The sequence below is a fragment of the Arvicanthis niloticus genome, chromosome 5 (genome assembly GCF_011762505.2).
Source record: "Arvicanthis niloticus isolate mArvNil1 chromosome 5, mArvNil1.pat.X, whole genome shotgun sequence".
NCBI classification, from domain to species: Eukaryota; Metazoa; Chordata; class Mammalia; order Rodentia; family Muridae; genus Arvicanthis; species Arvicanthis niloticus.
In genome coordinates this window covers 14,709,767-14,726,666 of record NC_047662.1, presented here as the reverse complement: position 1 = coordinate 14,726,666, position 16,900 = coordinate 14,709,767, and the positions used below count along the sequence as shown (strand labels likewise).

General features: G+C 51.1%; 1 protein-coding gene across 1 annotated transcript in view; it reads right to left on the bottom strand.

The window, feature by feature from the left end:
• Igsf21 (immunoglobin superfamily member 21) overlaps positions 1 to 16,900 on the bottom strand; it is a 226,182-nt gene that overhangs the window by 126,360 nt on the left and 82,922 nt on the right. The window contains exon 2 of the mRNA XM_034502950.2: positions 3,005 to 3,117. Coding sequence (XP_034358841.1) covers positions 3,005 to 3,117 — 113 coding nt within the window. The remainder of the gene's footprint in view (positions 1 to 3,004; positions 3,118 to 16,900) is intronic.

Genomic DNA, 16,900 nt, shown 5'->3' with positions numbered 1-16,900 from the left:
TCTACCACCAAGCTACTCACTCAGGCTTTTATGGTTTAGAAAGCCTCTGATGATCTACTGTTTGGACAATTTTCTGGAGCAGAGCAGAGGTACACGACTTGACTCACGAATTGGGCCGACTTGTGCCCACTGGGCTGAGTGAGCAGGGCAGTGGGAGCCTGTCACAATGCCTGTACTTTTCCCTTCTGGAGGCCTAGGCCTGGCTGGGCCTGTGGGGTCTATTCATCTCTTTCCAAGCCAGGCTCTGTAAGCTCATTCAGGAGATGGGGGAGGGAGGAGGAGGGGAGAAACAGGGGCCTGGAAACAAAAGGCAATGAGCGGTTTGCCGTTTGTAGCCAGACTTCAGGAGGGGAGGCGATGAGGCAGGCTGAGGGGCTGGGCTGGTAGTGGGGGATGTCCATTGGAGAAGGAGGTTGGGGCTTTCCTGGCTGCCTTTCCCGTGCCCTCTGGAAACTCTGCGCAGCCCCAGGTCCTACAGCCTCTACCTAGGTAGGTCAGTTCTTATCTCTCTCTCTTCAGCTGGCTCTGAGGGAAAAGGCAGAGAGACCAGAACAGCAGCAGTCGGAGGGAAAGAAAGCTGGCAGCATGGAGCCTCTTTCCTGGAAGTTTCTCCCTGCCTTCCTTCTCAACACAGGCAGAGCACATGGACTCTTCTGGTCCCAAGGAGAGCAGCCAGACAGCCAGCCACCACCCTGTCCAGATACAGAATTAAAAGGACCCTGGCATTTGGCTCCACTGGCTAATTTGCATATGATTTGCATACATCTGCATATCCCACTCCAGAGGCCTTCAGTCAAAGGATGTGAAATGAAATAAAATAAATTAATGTAGCCTACCATAGCCCCATACAGAGGGCCTGACACTTGTCAGAGATGTAACCAATGCTTGTCAGCCTCTCTCTCTCTCTCTCTCTCTCTCTCTCTCTCTCTCTCTGTGGTGGGGGTGGTGTTGGTAGACTGGGCTAGGCAGAAGGAAGGTGGACTCCTCCATCCAGCTTAAGAGCTCATGACAGACTGTGCCTCTGGTTTAGGAAGCCACAGGGACACCTTCGGGGATGGGCCCAGCCTGGCCTGGTGTTGTCTCTTCAGAAGGACCATCATCTCCACCATGATGACTGCTGGGGACTGTAGAAGGCTTTGGGGCCCCTGGACTGTCCCCATTTCTAACCCTACCTGACCCTCAATTTCAACAACAGTTCCTACCAGTCCACGGATACCTTTTTTCCTCTCCTCTGAGTCCACCCAGGGATACGGGAGGGTGGGATGTGACCCCAGGATTAGCCAGAATCTAGGCTACTTTGTCTCAGTCTCTCGATGTTTACAATCTGTGACAACCAAGCAGCCCCCATAGCCTGTGACCCCACAGACAACGCAACTCACGGCAAGTGTCCTGCTGGCCTTGACTGGGGACCGTCTGTTCCAGCATGCAGGTCACACCTGTATGGCGTGGGTGGAAGCCACCAGAGCTGGTTCCAACCAGGAGTGGTTATGACACCGAGATGGAGGACAGGCTTGGGTTAGAAAAAGCACCGCCATAGCCAACAATAACACAAGACTTGTCAGCAAATGGTAAACCAAAGACCAGAAATTCAAGATGGATGACAAGTCAGGTACTGAGCAAGACATGTGCCTGTTGAGAGGAGGGCACAGAGAACAGCCTGAGTAGAGCGTTGGGGTACCCAGAGTTTCCTCTTCCTTTTACCCCAAGTTTCCAGGCTCTGTGGCTGAGTGCCAGGCAGAGTAGCCTGGATACCCCTGAACTTCTGATCCCCCTGCCTCCACCTCATAGAGCTGAGAATATAGATGTGCACCGCACCAGGTTTTATACAGCATTGGGGACCAAAATGAGGGCTCCACAGGCAAGTGTTCAACCTACTGAGACACACACCAGTCCCTACAGAATGCTTTCCATCGGGAATCTTTATCCAGGAGGCAGGAATCCACTCTGCCCAGGTTCTATTTCCACATGGCCCACAGGCAAAGCATGGCTTTTACTTTTTTAACTGTTAGAAAAAAAAAAAAAAAGATTTTCACGACAAGAGAAAATTACACAGAATTCTGGTTGATGGTTTCCAGGCACAGCATGTTTGGGGATGTGGCATGTCCTCTCATTCACGCATTGTCCCCAAATAGTGTGGAAAAGTTGTGACTTCCTCTGGTCAGCAGAAAGGGACATGTTTACAGTCTTGGCCTTTCGCAGGAAATGATACCAGCCCTTGGACTAGATCCCAGGAGAGGAATTGTCTGTGGGTATCCTGGGCATGTTCTCAGAGACCAACCTCCAAGCCTGTCTTCTTGGAACCAGGCCCCTGTTCCTCAAAGGGGTACCAGGCTGGGATACCCCATTCAGGCACAGAGATTTATCCAACATGGCTGGAATGGTTTCTTGTGCCCAAGACCCAAAGCCATTCTTCCTACTGTTACTATTGGCACCTGGACACTGGACAGGTGATGCCTATGCATCTTGAGCCACTTCCCTCCTCAGGCTTAAATATCTGGAGCCAGGTGCCAGGTGCCAAGTGCCAAGTGACTGGTGCCAGGTGCCAGACTGGATCTTGTGCAGTAAACTTACATGGTGAAACATCTCTCAAATGCATTGCACTTTGTGGTTGTTTAAGACAGACTCTCACGATGTAGCCCAGGCTTGCCCTAAAAGCAGCAAACCTCCTGCTTCAGCCTCCTGAGTGTTGAGCTGTACATCACCACACCTAGTTGAAAGGCAGTTCTAAAGACAGGAAACCATCCTGTCCTCTCTCCCACACCAAAAGCCGAGCCAGAGCATCCTGCTTATGGCCGCATCAGCCGCACGCTGTTCCCAAGGCTCATGCACTTCTTAATAACTTCTACTGGGGTGCAGATGAATTTCTGGGATTATCAGAGGTACAGAAATGGTCAGAAAAAGATAGAGAGCAGAGGGCACCTTAGGGATAGCCAGGACTAGGGATGTAACCTCGCCTGTGGATTTTGTCATAGCCCTAGGACACAGAGACAGTTATGCCACTTACCCGGTACCACACAATCTCCCGCATGCGGCCGTCTGTCTTGAAGTTGCACTTCAGGGTCACTGCGTCCCCAGCCACCACAGGGGGAAGGGGCTCAATGTTCACTGTCAGGTAGCCTGCGGAGGGAAGGAGACAGGAGATGAGACAGGCAAGCATAGTGAGTAGCTTAGCAACCTGGACCCCCACCTACACTGAGCTATAGTATCAAGCTCCAAATGGCGCAGAAGGCAAGCTACTAGGAAGAATCCTAGTCACCCTTAGCAACTCCCTTTCGCTGACCAAATACATCCTGAAATTCAGGCCAGTGACCCCGTCCAGCCTGAACTTGTTTTAGATGCTTGCAGTCAAGGTGACCAAAGAGAGAATGAACTTTGAAGGAAATACCCTATGTACCATCTTCTGCTTGTTCATGATTGGCCGTGTGTATGATTAGGATCCTATGCATTATGGGAAAAGACAGTCACATGAATAAAGGTTTCCATAGTCCAAGCCTGTATATCAAAAATAGAATACTACCCCCACCCCACTCCAACACCCTGCTCCTTTCTCTTCCTGAACCCTCAAAAGGAGCAGCGGTAAGCCTCCTCTGGAGTATAACCCTGCTCTCTGGTCTGCACTTTCACTTTTGTGACACAAACTCCTTCCTATTTTGCTATTTATATGAATTCTTCCATTCTTTGAGTGGGACACTGAGAGTCTAAGAATCCCCAGTCTGGGCAGTAACCACCACCTGCAATACGGAAATGAGACAGAGGCTACAGAAGGGGCATGCCTCCTGTGCAGAGTCACCGCTCACTCCTCAGCCTGTGATGAGAGGACAATCTCATTCTCCCTCCCTCTCACTGGCTTTTCCCTTCTGCCAGCTCCTTGGCTCCCACCAATCCCAGACCATGATAACTCTTTCCTGAAGAATTTTCCCCAATAGTAAGGTTTCTGTCCATCTACAAGACCCACAGAGAGCCAGCGAGACAGTTCAGTGGGTAAACACACTCGTCGTGCAAGCTTGACAACCCAAGTTTCAATTCCCAGAACCCACAACTCAAAGAGGATAAACTCCTGAAAGCTGTTCTCTGACTTAAACATACACACACCATAAAATATACAGCTGTACACATACACACAAAGACACACGCACACAGATACATACATACACACACAAAGACACATGCACACAGATACATATGCACACATACACACACAGAGATATACACATACACAGTTACATATACACATACACACAGATACCTATACACACATACACGTACACACACACAGACACCATAGGATATACACTTGTACACACACAGGCACACATACAGACACACACACACAGATACATACACACACACGTACACATACACAATAAGGTTTACACACACACACACACACACACACACACACACACACAAACCCAACACTCACTTCAAATGGGGTAAGAGATCATTATTCTGAAGCCAAATATAGTTGACCACGGCCTGGGATCACAGATTTAGGTTGCCCTGAATTCCATGATCCAACACAGAAGCAGTTTCATGAAGTTTTTATAGTAACAGAATAAAGAAAAGTCACAAGTCAAGGCACTTTTGAAGTACACTGGTAGAGACATCAGATGGGGATTACAGCACAGGGGCAACCTCTGTCCCAGCCCTCAGATGGGGGAAGCTCACGGTCTGCTAAGATAACACATCCACTTGACATTAGGTCAGACACAGAAGTGGGAAAGGAAAAAAAGCAAGTGAGCGTTAGACACTTACTTGATTGGAATCAGGCTTTGATCCTGCAATATCCTGCCCTCTCTACCTTTTATGGAAGGTGCGATTTCTTTCTGGGAAACCTTTGTTTCTTATTCTTACAAATAAGAAATAAAAATGTAAGTCCTTCAGAGACCAAGGGGGGAAAGGCTGGGACCCAACACTGGCTCCTCCCCCTTCAGAGTAGCGACACAAACCTGATTGGTGCACTGGTTATGATTTTAGTTACAGTAACAAAACACTTGGCAGGAGCAACATGGGGGAGGAAGGGTTCATCTCGCTCTGAGAGGTTGTAGCCCCTCATGGCTGGGAGCTGAAGTCCACTGAGGTGAGTTTACAGCTGTGTTTGCTGCATGCCATTGAAAAAGAAACAGAGCACTCCAGCCGTAAGTAGGGTAGGCCTGAAAACTTCAAGGCTCCTCTTCCTGCAACCTGCTTCCTCCAGCCAGGATCTATCTCCTAAAGGTGTCACAACCCCCCTATCCCCCCATCCTAACCATACCCCATGCAAAATAGCACTGCCTACTGGGGACCAAGTGTTCAAACATGAGCCTGCATAAGATAATATGACAATAGGCTTATAGGGTCTGCAGAAGAGGGGACACACTTGACCCAGTGTCTCCAAACCTCCTTGCCTGGGAGGCCCCTTCACTGGGTCAGCACAGGGTCTCTGGGGCACACTGAAATCTGGTCCACCCAATAGTCTGTTCCAATGTCAGAGCTACTAACTTCTCGGAAGCAGGCCCTGAGATGCTACCACTGGCTTCTTTAGTATTCTCACCCCCGTATGCCCAGGTACTCTAGGGAGGGCAGGTCCCATGCTAGGTCACAGGGAAGCCGACTAAAGTTTGCTCAGCTGGGAAGGAGTCTTGGATATCTACAAGCACCTCAGTAGACATGCCTTGGGGATGCTGCTATGTCCACACCGCCATGCAGTCCAGTGAGACCTCTGGCTCATTCCTCTACCTCCCCGCCTCCATCCCAGAGGGCCACATGCCGGCTCCAGCTTGGCAGGGACTTCATTCTGGGTCTGATCAACCCAGGCTCATTTGATCGGCTTCCCACTGCTGATGTCCGCCTATTGATTGACTAGATCAATCCAGTCCAATCATCTTAATGAGAAAAGCAGCTGGGATGGGCTGGGATTTCAATTGTGCAGGCAACCTGAGCGGATGGAGCCCCAGGGGCCTGACCCCTGCATGTAGCTTAATGGATCCAACACTCCGAGAGGCAAAAACAAGAGTAGACCTCAGAGATCAATGTGGAAGTGGGAATTGAATTGGACCTGCGTGGCCACAGCTCCAGAGCAGGGGCTGAAGACAAGGGCGCTCTCTCTGGGTCTCACTCTAATGTAAGCTGAAGTCATGTTCACACAGAGCCCCTGAGGCCATGAGGTCTAAGAAAGTGGTCACCATACCAGGGCAAGGTCAGCCTTCCGATAATTTTACAACTCATTTGTCCGTGTGCCCTGAGCAAGACCTGGGGTGGCACAGATGTGACCACGTCCTCTGAAAAATACAAAGGAGAAATAGAGGCAGTATCGTGTGCTTGCCAGATAGAGATGGGAGGAGAGGAGAGGCGGAGCTATGAGAGGGAGCGGGGAATCTGGGTGAGGCTTCTGTGATCCAGGTTCCAAATTGTGACCAACAAGGAAACCTCCATCAGCTAAAAGGACCTGAAGGAACCGGAAGCCTCCTGGGCAAGCCAAGCCTGTATGACATGGCAGATGTGGTGTACACCAGGCACTAATTAAATGTGTCACATGCATTCAACATGGCAGTTCTCAAGAAGAGGTAGCACCTCTAATACTTACAGGAGAACAGAGAGGTATATTGTCTATGTAGGGATAGGATGGGGTCTCTTGGAGTCACTACAGAACACACCCAGACACCAAGGTCTCAGTGCAAAGCAGATTTATTAACCTGGAGAGGACAAGGGGTGCGGAGAGTGCTGCTTGTGGATCAGAGAAAGGCAGATGGCAAATATGTCACAAGAGTGGGATTTTACCAAGAAAAATGGGGAAATCTGTGCAAGAGTGAATTGGTATGTCCCCATTGGACAGGCTAGCCAGTGTAGCCGAATACTAAGTTTTGATTTCTGGACTTTGGTGTTTTGATAACTGGACCTTGGTGGTCAGTCTCAGGAATGAGTCAGTAAAGGAATAGACCTTGGGGCTAACTTTAGGAACGCCATCTAACAGTTTAGCAAGGGAGAGGGAAGGGGAAAGGGATCCATGTTTGCCATGCCCGGGCCTGTTAGAGAGAAACCTTTAATCCTGGCTAGTTCCATTTACTACTGTGATGGAACTACAACCAAAAGCAAGCTGGGGAGGAAAGGGTTAATCTGGCCTCACACTTTCACATCACTGTTCATCATAGAAGGAAGTCAGGACAGGAACTCAAACAGGGATGGAACCTGGAGGCAGGGGCTGATGCAGAGCCATGGGGGGTGTTGTTTACTGGCTTGCTCCCTGTAGACCAGCCTGCTCAACCTGCTTTCTTATAGAACCCAGGACCACCAGCCCAGGGATGGCCCCACTCATAATGGGCCAGACCCTCCCCCATCAATCACTAACTAAGAAAGTGCCCCTTGAAGGATCTTACGGAAGCATTTTCTCAATCGAGCTTCCCTTCTTTCAGATAACTCTAGCTTGCTCTGACATAAAACTAGCCAACACATATCTTAACAAAGCCAGGATCACACAACGGACATGAGACTCACATCCGGTCCTCTCCACTCCATGCCACGTCCCACCCCACCATGTCACAGTCTCTCTCCAGGGACAGCAGAGATGAAGGAATATGCAAGCAGACTCGTGTGAGCCTGCATCCTGCATCCTTCTTCTCTGTTCTGGAATCCCAGGGAGCAGGGGTGTGACTGAGGAAATTACATGGCCGTCCAGTTACTGATCCCACCAGACATGGCTTGGTCATCCCGCCTTCTCTCTCGGCTTCCCCACTTGCGAAGTGTAGACAGGAGCCTACAGGCCAGGTAGGCTCACGACCAAAGTCTGGAGGAGGAAAGGTCTGTGTTCTTGCATGAGTGAGCTGACGGAGCAGGGATAGTTAGTCAAGCCAATGGAGGACCACTGTTCACTGCTACATCAGAGAGTTAAGGGTAGAGATGGAGTGAGCATGGTTACGGATCTGGAGATGGGGCTACAGTGTGAGCAACGCCAGCAGATGATGTCATGAGCAATGGGGTTCCCTGGGTATGACAGGCCAGCCCCTCCCCCACCACACACACACACACACACACACACACACACACACACACACACACACAGGTACGAGGTGGGGCTGCGACAGCATAAGTGCTGTACAAGGTAGGCAGACACATTGGTAGGTGGTTCTCAGGGGTGAGTCTCCTTGGAGTCTTAGAGATGGAGCTTCTGACTCTCACTTAGGGGCAGTCAATTTCTGCAGCCACCTACCCACTTTTGAGAAACGATTGGCCAAGGAGATGGCACCTGTCCCTCCTTAACTGGATGGTCATGGGGCTTGTGACAGTTGGTGCTAATGGTTTACTTGAAAGAATCTGGAATCACCCGGGAGATGGGGCTCCGGCCATGTCTGTGGAGGGTATCTTGATTATGTTGATTGAGGCGGTAAGACACACCCACTGAGGGTGGCACCATTCCCTAGGCAGGGAATCTGGGCCTGTGAACAAGTAGGGAAGGCAAGCTGAGCCCCCAGCATTGTGTGCATGCATTGATCTCTTCTCATGGGTGGGGGTGCGGGGGATCAGAATCAACGTGACCAGCTGCTACAAGCTCCTGCTGCCTCAACTTCCCCATCTGATCTGATAGACTACACCTTGAGCAGTGGCCTGCTTTAATGGGGTATTTGATTACACACAGCAGCAGCAGGACAAGAAGCTAAGTCAGGGTATCCTGATGACAGTAACACCACCCTCCATCGTGGAGCTGATGCTTTAGCAGACAAAGCCATCATTGATTATCAAGAATACAGCACATGGGGAGAGGTGTGAGGAGGAAGGAGCTATCAGGGCAGTGCCAGGGAGAAAAATAGAGGAGAGGCCTTCAGGACAGGAATTCCCAGGAAGCTTCTCTGAGAAATTGTGGAATACATGAACCAAGTAGGGAGAACGTGCCAGGCAGGACACACAAGGAACAGAGGCCTTCTGGTGATATGTGGGGGACTCCAGGCTTGGGACGTAGTAGGAGATTCTTCCCAACATTCTACAACTTGGAACAAGTCTTGGGAGGAACTTGGTATGGAAGGAAGGTACAGTGGAGTAGGCTGTGACAAGGGAGTGGCAGAAGGTAAAGGACATGCCCTCTCCTGGCCCCTGGTTATGTGCCCTGCTCCCTCCACACACACCGAGTCCAGGCACACAGAGGGTCCTGGACTCCACGCTCTCTGGTAGATGAAGCCCCTGTGTAGAACTCTTTCTAATTTGCCCAGAACCTTGGTTTTCATTGTTTGTATCAGCTGGAGAGCAATGTGGACGTTTGTAGGCACTCACAATGAAACCGTGTCAGAGTGTGACTGTCTGCTCATCTGTCTCTCTTCCTGGTTATCCCCAGAGCACTGAAACAGGATGATGAAGAGGGTTGATTTTCCAGCTTCCTTAACTACTCCTGGCCCCGTCAACACAGGCTTCGCTCTTCGGAGCTGTGAAGCATTTCTTTCCATGGTATGTGGATGGCAGCAGCCAGGCTGGGATTCGAACCCAGATCTACTTGACTTTCTAAAGCTAATCTCTCTTCCACTTTTTACCACTACTAAAAGCAGAGTCACATGACTTAATAAGCCCCACCAAGACTGAGGGGCTGCCCACCCCCAATTTGTGGCATTGTTGATGGCTAGTGAAGCTGGCTCTCAGACTAGGCTTCTGAGGAGGACCTAGGGGAGCGCCGGGCCAAGCATCATTTCCCGTCACTCCACAGACCTGGACAGGATGTGGGACTTCTGTGGGGCTGTTTCTTCCTGTGGGAGGCAGACACAGATCCATTGAATTCAAACCAGCAAAGACAGGAGTGGACTTCCCTCTGACCAGTTACTGCCCACATGCAGGGTAAAAACCAAGCGTCCTAGCCACTGGCTTCTTCTCCCTCTAGATCAATTCCAGGAAGGAAAGATAGAGGCCAGCATCTTGACAACAGCGGGACAGAAGATGGCACAGTGGGGCTCATATGGTCCATGCCCTGGGATCAGTGTCAAGGGGCCCTGTGGAACCCCAACCCTGACCTGGGCTGCAGGTGGGTGGTCCAGAGGCAGCTGAGCAAGTGGGGTGGGGACACAGGCTCATCCACCAGTCTAGGGCACTGAGGACAGAGAGAAGGGTGCAGGGAGCTGTACCTGGTCCTAGCCTTGCTGCTGGACCAGCTCTGGGGGCCTCAGGCACATTCTAGCTGGCCCCAAATTTCCCCGTCCACGAAACAGGATTTTTAGGGCCTATCGAGTTCCTCCTCCGATGCCAGGGCAGCCTGAACCGGTTCAGATGCAGAGGCCTGGCCGGGGCACATGGCTACCTTCCTTCGTGCATGGCTCTCATCACTTGTCTGACAAGTGTATCCACCGATTATTCAGAGAGCAGAGGCAGATGGACTCTGTGATGGCAGATACTCACTTCTCTGCCAGTCAGCTCTGATGCTGAACCCTGCTGAGCACAGTGATGGGAGGGGTGAACTGGGAATAGAGCTGGCTGTCTCCTAACTAAGCCGCTCTTAACCAGACACTACCATGGCTGCCTTCTGCATCTCTGATAGTGCATAGACAGATTGGGATAAGATAGATTTAGCAAATCGTAGGGCTATTTAGGCCACACACATCTGCCTCAGGGGGTGATGACTGAAACCTCCTCCCCTTTGGAAGCCTGAAAACATCATGGAGTCATTCTCGGAGCACCAGGCTCAAAGCTGTGACTGGACATGGCTTCAGCCTCACCCCACAGGGGATGAATCAGCCAGGGAGCCCAGCGAAGCATAGCCAACTTTTAGCTTGATGATATCCGAGGATAAGGGTCTTTGCATGCAGAAACTTGAAGAGACTTCTGCAAACTGTCTCCCTGGGTAAATTACTGCAAGCTCACTTTCTAGTCAGGCATGGTAGCGTATGCCTGACTAGAAATCCTGATGCACAGGAGGTGGAAGCAGGAGGAGCAGGAGTTCAAGGGCGTCGTGAGTTCAAGACCAGCCTGGGCTACATGAGACCCTGTCATAAATGACAACACAAACTAGCCATGGAACTTTTTCTGTATGCTGTCACTCATGCTTGGAGATCTCACAAGGACAAAATGAATTGTCTTTCCCAATGACATAGTCAGAAAGGACAAGAGTCTCAGGGACCATCAGAAATACTTGCCCTTGTAAGCCGAGATCTCTGGTGCCCTCGAGTGTCTTCCAGCCTGCCTCTGACTGTGCCTTCTGGGCCAGGTCTGTGCCAGCCGAGCACCCAGGGGCCACTCATGGCTGCAGGCCAAAGACTCCTTTCAAGGAGAAATTCAGCCCTGGATGGTGAATAGCTGCCTCTCAATCTCTGTTCTCCAGGATGCTGTACAACAGGACTATGGGTCAGCAGGCAGAGCGGAAGCTAGGGGGCAGGCAGTGGGACTCACTGGCAGTAGCCCAGGAAGAGCCTTCAGCTTGACAGGCTCAGGTCAGGGAGCACTGGTGACCACCTGAGAGGAGCTACAGGCCAGCAGACCCAGTGTGACAGATGGAGCTGCCGTGGTTTCCCGAATGCTACCCTGTAACTCCCAGCGACTTCTGTCTCGCCATGGCCCAGCTTCTGCAGGTAGCTCGGGCTACCGAACACCTGGCTCCACATTCTCTCTTCCATGCCCACGCCAGGAGCCTTTGCCCAGAGAGACGCAACCATCCTCTGTGCCCACCTCTGGCAATAGAAGATACAACATGGCCTGCCACATGGCTTGGATGCCTTCTACCCTCAAAATGTAGACCCTAACTGAATGGGGTACTTCCCCTGTTCCTCAAGCATCCTGCTTCTTCCTAGTATACCCCTTTCTTCTTGTCTGAGAAGCCAGGAAGGCCTGGATGCTCCAGATAATACATCCAGAGTCCACCTGGATCCCTCTGTCATCACCTCCCTGGCCCTGGTACCTCCTCTCAATGACTGCTCTACTGCAGCCTCCTCCCAAGGGGACCCCCAGTTGTGCCCCACCTACCATGCTGACTTACTCTCCTCACCCTCAACTTGTTCTGTGCCCCTTTCCTGTTCACCCCTACTCACAAGAAGCCCTGCTGATCTCTGAGTCCACTCAGCACGACCCCACCTCAGGGACTTTGCCCACAACTCCCCCACTGCCTAGTGTAACGTGGCCTTCCCCACTTGGCCCAATGCCTTGGTTTTTCTCTGTTCGGGCATCTTCTTTCTAGAGAAGTCTTCCTATTGACACGATTGCACACGGAATTGCATCCCAGTCATTCTGTAATCGTGGACCCTTGTTTATTTCTCCAAACATAAGTCCCCACCTGTCTCCAAGTACTTGTTTGTCGTGGTGTCCCTGCACCCCCATGTGTATCTCCATTTCTTCTCCCATGTTTTGAATGTCACCTTGTTGGGTGTCTTCAAGTTCACTTGTCTCTCCTTGTCACCTCCGTTCTGGTACCCTCCATCTCCATGATCTCTTATATGGTATTTTTGAGAGGGAAGTGTGAGTCAGAAAGAGCAGGTAGGAGTTGGCATCAACCTTTAAACTTTCAGAAGCCATCTCAAGATGAGGACACACCTCCTGAACCTCCCTAGACAGGGTCATCAGGAGTGAGCCAAAGACACCTGCAGAGGACATTCTCTTTCAAACTGTCACATTCAGGAAGTCTACCTCCCTTCCACAATCTTCCTAAATGACACCAGCAGGTGGAAACCAGGTGTTTAGACACCCAAGCCTGTGGAGCACTCACATCCAACACACGAACCTGTGGGAGCATTAACATGCAGCACATGAGCCTGTGGGAGCACTCACATTCCCCCACAAAAGCCTGTGGGAGCACTCACATCTAACACACAAGCCTGTGGGAGCACTCACATACAACACATGAGCCTGTGGGAGCACTCACATCCAACACACAAGCCTGTGGGAGCACTCACATACAACACACAAGCCTGTGGGAGCACTCACATACAACACACAAACTTGTGGGAGCACTCACATACAACACACAAGCCTGTGGGAGCACTCACATCTAACACACAAGCCTTTGGGAACACGCACATCCAACACACAAGCCTGTGGGAACACTCACATCTAACACACAAGCCTTTGGGAACACTCACATCCAATACACAAGCCTGTGGGAGCACTCACATACAACACACAAGCCTGTGGGAACACTCACATCCAACACACAAGCCTTTGGGAACACTCACATCCAACACACAAGCCTGTGGGAGCATTCACATCCAACACACGAACCTGTGGGAGCACTCACATCTAACACACGAGCCTGTGGGAGCACTCACATACAACACACAAGCCTGTGAGAGCACTCACATACAACACACAAGCTTTTGGGAGCACTCACATCCAACACATGAACCTGTGGGAGCACTCAGATCTAACACATGAACCTGTGGGAGCACTCAGATCTAACACACGAACCTGTGGGAGCACTCACATCCAACACACAAGCCTGTGGGAACACTCACATCTAACACACAAGCCTTTGGGAACACTCACATCCAACACACAAGCCTGTGGGAGCACTCACACCCAACACACGAACTTGTGGGAGCACTCACATCTAACACACGAGCCTGTGGGAGCACTCACATCCAACATAGGAGCCTGTGGGAGCATTCACATCCATCATCATTAGCCAACTTTTGGTCCTTCCTGCCACAGTCCCCTAATGCCTGGTCTAGACCAATGTCTTTTTGGCTGGTCACCTAAACCATCAATCACTCTTCGATGCCCAGCATCTTTCAGTGAAGAGAAGCAGCCTGAGCTGTTTGCTTCTTCACCTCAGGATGGGAACTGTGTCTGCCACCAGATGAGGGGGTCTTGGTAGGCGGGAACACTCTCAGCTCTGTTCTGAGTACCAAGTGATGAAGACAGTTTAGAGACCTAGTCTCTGGGGGTCCAGCATGGATTACACTGTGACTCAAACTAAAGGGACATGTGGTTGGCGGTTGTTGGTCCTCTACCTGCTAGTGTTAAGGCTGGCCGGGAATCATGGGAATCAGAGCCTCATCAATTCCTGACGCCCCTCCCCCTGCCGAGGGTCTGGAATTTATCTCCACCTGGCAGCAAGAGAGCTCCATGCATTACCACTCATGAGGAGATGAGGTCACCTCTATCTCATGAAGATAAATATCATATTGCAGAGCCACCGACAGCCTCCCTGGGCTCCTGCACTGCGTAATTACTGTCGCAATAAATATTATTACAGGGAACCAATTACTGCAGGCTCACCTTACGGGCAGGTACATGGGGGCGGGGGGAATCTGTGAAATATGTTCTTCTGTGTGGCCTCACAAGTACCCCCAGCCACGGTCTCTGACGGCAAGAGGAAAGGGAGCCACTCAGCATAGAAAGCTACCCGCTCTGTCCGGATCAGAACTGAGTCTCAGGCTCTCTCTCCCATTCTCCCTCAGTTGGAGAACGCCGCTCCCCAGGACCCTGCAGTGCAGACTGATGCTCTGTAACCTGCAGATTTGTTAATCTCACTCACTTCAGAGATTTCTAAAATGCAAATACCGACGCCCCGTCTCTGGTTAATGTCGCTCAATTTCCCCGCCCCATTGCCTTCCAATTCGGGATCAAGTTCAGAATCTGTCAAGGCCAACTGGGTCCCTGATGAGCCCCCCTCTCCCATCCCCTCAGACTCAATCAGTCTCACATGCCGCATTTGCTATCCTGAAACCCTTGCCAGGAGTTCTCCCGAGCCTTCCCCACCCCCACCCGGTTCTCCCTCCACCTCTGAGCCTTCCTTCTCTGAACTCAGCTAGGTGGGTCCAGTCACGAAGAATCAGCATTATGCTCTCCTTGCCTGGGTTTACACCAGATGGATGCTCCCTCCTAGGAGCTCACAGCAGCTCACTCTGTGGGAGCATCTCAGTGGCAGCATCTCTGTGGTAGCCCGCCTGAGTTCTACTGAATATAGCATGTGACTGATTCTCCATCCTCAGACAACTTCAGCTTCCTGGGTGATGTGGGCATGTAGTGGCTGCACCAGTGTGATGTTGAAGACCCCACCCCTACCACACCCCATCTCACCCCACCCTCACCTCCACCGCACCCCCACACACAAGTCCCACTCTTATTTTTCCATTGATCTGGATGGAGATGAAGCCACGGCCCCAGGAAGGCTCAACCGAGGTGCCCTTGTCATCTGCAGCCAAAGAGCGAGATCTCTGCCTGCTTTTGTTCTGAGCCTTGGCCACTCTGAGTTACTCACGCCTCCCCATAAACAGTGGGCTTCCATCCGTCAGTCAATAGATCTCTGTGCCCATCATTCCCTCTGCCTGGCAAAACATTTCCTGTCCCAATCAGCTTGTACTTTACCACTCTTTCAGGTGGTAGCGTAGGAGCTATTGGCTCTAGAGCTACCACCCTGACACACGTCTCGTCTTCATCCTAGACGGAGCCTCTTAAATCTGGGTCAGGCGCCCTCACACAGCACCTACCATGACTCCAGTGCACGGCACGGCCCCGCCCTTTCCAGCCAGCCAGCCTGTCTGCCAAAGCCAGCTAGTTGTTCCCAGAAGGCCAAGTTCCTGTCCCAACTATGCCATCATGCTTGCGACTACTAGCTAACTCAAGACAAACTGGATGGGCAGGGAATGGTGGGATGCATATGCAATCCAAGCACTCCGGAGGTGGGGCCAGGAGGGTTGTGAGTTCAAGGCCAGCCTGGACTACACAGTGATGATACTCCATCTCCAAGGAGATGAAGGCACAGATGAAAAAATACTCTTCAGGTCTCATGGACGGTTAGCCCGGCAGACACTATCTGATTCTGTTAAGGCCTAAGGTTGGTCTGTCTGTCTGTCTGTCTGTCTGTCTGTCTGTCTTTCTTCCTCTCTTTTTTTAAAATTCCCTAACCCCATCCTAGTCAAACTTATTATATAGCTAAAGTTGATCTTAAACTAGTCATGCCCCTGCCTCTGTTTTCTAAGTGCTGACATTGCAGACTTGAACTACTAGGCCTGGCTTGTGCAGTACTGGGAATCGAACCCAGGACTTCAGAGATGCAAAGCAAGCACTCTATCAGCTCATACACAGCCAGCCCCTTCTAGGAACTGTATTTGCGACCCCAACTTTGTTCTAGGCAAGAACATCCAGAAGAGAAGGCACACCTCACTCCACTAGGCTCCTGGTCCCTGATGTCCCAGCAGAAGTTCAGTCAGCCTTGGGCTCCTAGGGACCAAAGCACTGTCAGTCTGACGGGAGGATGCTTGATGCCCTGGACCCTCCTCCATAGTTCAGCTTCCTCGCCAGAACCCTCTCTGTATGATCTCTAGCCAGCTCATCCAGTCCCCTCGTCAAAAGCAATAGACGTTGGGAATCCTGGGCTTATTAATGTATTATTCATGGTGTATGTATTATTTATCATTAGTTTGTTTATTTATTATTAATTTGTGCTTCATTATTGATAATGACGTGGTTATACCATTAATAAGGAGACCCTGGGGCTGCTCACAGACACCTGAGGCTCCTTCGTCTCCCCACAGGAGACAAAGCGAGGACTTTCCTTCCCATTTTATGAATAGGACACACTGAGGCCAGAGCAGGCAGGACATGCTTAGTCCATCCTCCTGCCTCAGAGCAGGCAGGACACGCTCAGTCCATCCTCCTGCCTCAGAGCAGGCAGGACCAGCTCAATTCATCCTCCTGCCTCAGAGCAAGCACGACCAGCTTAGTCCATCTTCCTGTCTTTGAGCAGGTAGGACCCACTCAGTCCATCCTCCTGCCTCTGAGGAGTCTCTCAGGGAAGGTGATGTCTGGGGAAACTCTTTACAGGGCCACAAGTGCATATAACTGCAGACTGCAGCTGCCGCTCATGGCTCTATCCGGTCTTATGCCCATGCCAGGCTCTTTAACCCAAGTTTATGTTGGGACCCTCACACCTGTCTTGTATGTGATACCTACTCTGTGCTACACATGGGCCTTCCTAACCACACAGACTGCTGTGTGTCTAAACACAAACACACACACACAC